The following is a 5000-nucleotide window of genomic DNA, read 5'->3' as shown; positions in this document are numbered from 1 at the left end:
CCTCTACGCCTACCTGGCGACTGGGCGAACGAACGCACATCACCCACCTGCTGAGAATTCTTCCGAGCAAGGACCTGCCGTGACCCAAGGACCGGTAACTCTCGCCTGTGGTGTAGGTCGAGTAGCTCGAGTGGCCCGGGTAATCTGGGTAGTCCGAGTATGTTGGCGGTTCATCAAAAAAGTCGCTTCGGGAGGCGAAGAGTTCCAATAAAGTCTTTTCCAGTAACTCGATATCGATTCTGGTGAGCGCAGCCAAGCCCAGCTCTCGAACCAGGACGAAATATCCAGTAACCACAGCTCCAATGATGAACAGCTGGATTACGATCTTGTCCGTGGTCTCTGTGTAGGGAGGAGGAACCATCTCTCAAACATGTTCCTCCCGAGTGGACTCACCTGCTCAACGCTCGTGCCAAGATACCCTTGCCATCGGGGTCTCCAGCCGCCCGTCCGAGCTTCCCCGGCAACACTTCGAAAAGGCTAGCTGAAATGCTACGTCTACGCCTCCCGATGAACAGTGGTCCAAAGATGATGTGGAGGAGGAGGTAAACGCCGTACACGAACGTTGCTGACCCGCCAAAGGTCAGGATCTGTTCCATCAGCCTGTCTGTGGGCGTTTTCCTGTGTCATCATGAGGCTTCGCACTTACGGGAAGGGATGAACCTGATCTGATCTAAGTGTGCGGGCAATGGAACTACCTGTGCGACCCGGATGAAGGGTTTTGCTTTGCCTAACAATCCCTAACATCAGTGTGTGTGATAGTCGATGCATGGAAAATGAGCTTAGTGTAACCTAAATGGATGAATACTGATGGATATGAAGGAACTTAAATCAGTTATAATTAGTAAGCCAAATGCAACCTGAATTAGTTTTCTAAATGTAGCATGTTACATTCTTGGCCAAAGCAGACTGCGGTTAGTGAGAATGGTGCTGACTTTGAGACTTTCCATGTTACACTATACACAAGTAGATTTTAATTAGGATGGTATTCGTAAAAGTGTTGTTTTCATGTCTTTTGTCGGTCTGCCTGTCAGAGATGATCGTCGCTTGAGAAACCTCTTGTCTGTCACCAAGCGAATTTTGTGCCCAATACCTTACTTTTGATATATGTGTACATGGGCTATCTTTTATTGTTTAAAAACTTATGGGTAATGACTGTATTTACATATCTATATTTATATGAGTAATGGGGAACCTGATGTGAAGTGAATTTATGAACACTAACAATCTAAATATTCCTTATGTTTGTAATGCTTAGTGACCTATTGTGTTAGTAATACTAATGCGTGTTACTGTAAGCTCTAACAAACCAAACAGTAGCCAATATGGACGATGCTTGTTGCGAAGCTGAAGGTGCGTAAAATATATACAAATGTCTTTGAACTATTTGTGGATGATATTGGCGCTGGTGATCGTATGAGCGGAGAGGAGAGACAGAAGTTTTATTTCTTCATGTTCGCGCTCAACTACGGTCTCGGTCTTCCATAGGTGTATATCAACTACCTCGCTGGATCAGTATCCCTTGCATTTCATGTATGTTTACTTGGGTCACGGATCTCTCGTATTCTTCTGTAATTATCCATGGTGTCCAGGGCATCAACTTGGTAAGTCTTGCCATATCGATATGTAGAATGTGTGAATAGGATATCGAGCGATGATTATCTTCTAATTATTCATGACAAGTTGTTAGGCTATGTTGCCCACTCTTAAACTCTATGTGCGGAAAGGCACAATATCTCACCTTTTTGTTTCTCGAGTGTTTTTTCTCCTTTCTTACCGAGGCTTCCAGTTCAACCAAAAGGTCAGAGTGAACAAACTTGAGGTCCTGACCGTTCTCAAGTCTCTCACGGATCCTTACACAGTCCTTGGCAGTCTTATCTCACGTAGTCCCGCCACACCCACCTTTTCAGCACGTGCAAAAGGAAGGGCTCGTTGCGTCTCAAAGTTCTGTAGCCCCCGTAGGTTGCGTAGTCTGGGTAGTACGTGTGATAGTCGATGCGGGTGTTGTTGGAAGGCAACTCCTCGGGGTCGCCTTTGTCATCGAGGCTGACCAGCACGGCCAGGCCCAGTTGCCGCATGGACATGATAAAGGCGGAAATGATGACGACCCCAACGGCGTAGCGAAAAAGACCCTCACCTGTGTGGGGGGAGGAACCTTCTCTCAGACTATGTTCTCGGCGAAGGGGGAGAGACGTTAATGATGCTACTCTAACAACACCTAAACCGGCCAAGGGTGCGAAGCGGACAAGCTACAGTGCAAAGACGTTTCGAAGGGATAGGGAAGAACGTCGGTGCGTCTACTAGGCGACTACGGAACACAAGCATCGGCAGAGGTGCAGCGGGGTTAGTTTCTCGAGCTGGGATGAAGACGCAGGTGCTTTAGCAGGTCGTGATTTTTAGTATTTATGGGTGTTTAGGGTTTGTCATGATATTTGTGAAAATCACGGTGGTGGTGATACAGATCAACCAGGTACCGGTGGAGGTAATAATGGGTAATAAAGGCGAGAGTCCTTGGTGATAAAAGGCTGAAAAAATATTTTCTGTCTTTTTTCAGTTTTGTTTATTTAAAAAAATCGTATATAGTTGCTATTTATGATAGTGCTGGCGCATCTTCTATGTGTTATTCCAGTTTGTTCATCTGTCTGGGGGGACTTTTCTAATATGAGAAAAAATATAATCGTTTTCGGTTTGTCTGACCAGCGTCTTTCTGTGAGGCTTAAATCAGGCTATTTCTCGAAAGGAAGTAGGTCCAACGACAGGACAATGACTCATCCTACTTCATGTGTAAACTGTGGCATTCAGGGCACAGTGTGATCGTAGACGCGGCAACCGACTTGCGACTCTCCTCCTTGGTATATTTACAGGGTGGGCAGCGGCAGGTCGCGGGTTTCCCAACAAGTGGAAGGGACACCTTTGCCCCAGTTGCTCTGAACCCTCACAGGCTCTCTCAAAGCTCAGTCCTTCAGCATTCCAGTGAGGCAAGCAGCACCCGTAGGACATGCACACGCGCCACCCACCTGTTGAGGACCCGAATAAGGAGGTAATCGGAGTCTCGTTTGGCGCGGTACGTTGAGTCCTGGCGGCTGTTCGTAGGGTACCCTAAGTAACCATAGGGGTTCGAGTCGTCTTCCTTCCGCTCTATCGCTCCCGAGGTCTTCAGCCAAATCAGGAGCTCCCTCACCAGCAGAAGGATGCCGACAAAGAAGACGACGACGATGGGGAGCTGAGTGAATAGCGCCAATTGCGTGCCTGTACGGGAGGAGGAACCATCGTCTCAGACAAGTTCCTCCGAATGAAACTCACCTGTGCAACACACGTCCGAGGATACTCGAAACGCCCTCGCCCAGAGCTCGCGGCGTTTCGGTATAGGGGGCGAAGAGGAGCAACAGAATGTAGAGAGAACCACCGAGTAGGAGTCCTCCCGTGAACAGCTGCACCACCAAAGTCCTCAGGGCGACTGTAGGGGGTTGCGGTCCGGGGTAAGCGGAAAGGCATCGAGAGTCTATCTACTGTAAAACTACTTCTCTTTCTCCTTTTACTGAAAGGTCCTGTACTTCCGAATCCCTAGTAAGGTATTCAGGCCAAAGGAATTCAGGAGAATGATTGATGAGGATGATATGGGTGCTGCTGGGTAGTGGGTGAGGCGGTTGTTGGCCAAGGATGTCTAACCCAAGCGAAATAATTAGATGAGAGGCATATCAACATGCAAAATATACACAGAAAGATATTTAAACTGTAATCAAAACATATTGTGAAAATATTGGCGACCTGTGTCAGTATAAAAAAAGTATGCTCAGTACAAGAAAAAATGGTTTAATGACGCGTAAAGAATTCGTCCATGTTTTCACAAAATGCAATTATGAAATTCTTTGGCAAACTGAATTATGAAAAAAGTAATGGTACTGAATATTTCACTATGATAATAGTAATATCCTAACTGTTCAGAATTGGTTTATCAAACAAAAATCAATGAAAAAAGGTTATTCAATGGTAGCATTATTAGATGTCTGTCAATGTAAATCATTCTAGTAGAAAAAGAAAAAAAGAAATTAATAAGAACGGAATCATTCAACACCGAGAAGAAAATATATATGATTAATTTCATGGATATAGTAAATATATGAATAAATAGCTATGCTAGGAAAGACAAAGAGAAAAAGTAAAATTTATCACCGGACTACGGGGAGAAGAAATCAAACACATACGAAGGGAAATAAACAAGGTAATAAAAAACTACAGATATAAAACAACACGAAAAAGAACAGAAAAAAAAAGAAGACGGGCAAATTAAAACCAACAAACAGACATAGTTGAAGAGAGAGAAAAAGACAAGAAAAAAGAAAAAGAGAAAAAGCGATTGGAAACTTTGACGAAAAAAGTATTGATTATCTTTACCTGCATCAGCCACTGTCAGAATAGTCTTCTCACTCTCCACCATGTTTGAGTAGTCGAGTTCCTCCTCAGCTCTGACACAGGTCGCGCAGAGGAACACCAGCACTAACAGGTTCCTGAGTCTCGTCGCCATGTTTGCTGCTGTTGGGGCGATGGAACGGAAGGTGGGGTTTAGTGGGTGGGGTTTGGGGTCGATGTTGGGGAGGCTGGAGGAAGAAGGAAAGGGGATTTTGGGGGAGGTTGGAGGAAGGAAAGGAAAGGGGGTTTTGAGGGAGGTTGGAGGAGAAAGGAAAAGGGATTTGGAGGTAGGTTGGAGGAGAAATGAAAAAGGGTGTTGGGAGAGGGTGAAGGAGAAAAGAGTTGGGGTTTTGGGGAGAGAGAAGAAAGATGAATCATGATGTCAGGTAGATGGACGGAGTCGTATTATGTAGAAATTGTGGAAATCAAAGAATAAATGAACCAGGACGTTGTAGGGAGGAAGAAGAGGGGGGGGGATCCATATCGTTGGAATGATGGTTTAAAATGATCAGGATGTTGGGGAGAAGGAAGGATTTTTTTAAGCTACAAAAAGGAGAGTTTAGGCCTAAAAGTAGCTGCTGAATGCCAATAAG

The 5000-nt window shown here is 45.2% G+C and overlaps 1 protein-coding gene across 4 annotated transcripts in view; it reads right to left on the bottom strand.

Annotated features, from left to right (window-relative positions):
* Positions 1–5000, bottom strand: part of LOC113829106 (uncharacterized) — a 12884-nt gene that overhangs the window by 3770 nt on the left and 4114 nt on the right. Inside the window, exons 2-3 of one of the 4 annotated variants that reach the window (XM_027382199.2) lie at positions 4393–4530; positions 48–339 (exon numbers count right to left, since the gene is read on the bottom strand). In XM_027382199.2, the coding sequence (XP_027238000.1) occupies positions 48–339; positions 4393–4522 (422 nt within the window). In that variant the 5' untranslated portion in view covers positions 4523–4530. Of the gene's footprint in view, positions 1–47; positions 340–393; positions 605–3014; positions 3247–3300; positions 3455–4392; positions 4531–5000 lie in introns of all 4 variants that reach the window. The other 3 variants (XM_070140081.1, XM_070140083.1, XM_070140084.1) reach the window with 3 other exon arrangements.

Source organism: Penaeus vannamei, chromosome 26 (genome assembly GCF_042767895.1).
Source record: "Penaeus vannamei isolate JL-2024 chromosome 26, ASM4276789v1, whole genome shotgun sequence".
In the NCBI taxonomy this organism is placed as follows: domain Eukaryota; kingdom Metazoa; phylum Arthropoda; class Malacostraca; order Decapoda; family Penaeidae; genus Penaeus; species Penaeus vannamei.
Note: the sequence above shows the minus strand (reverse complement) of the source record. Positions and strands in the feature narration are given on the sequence as shown.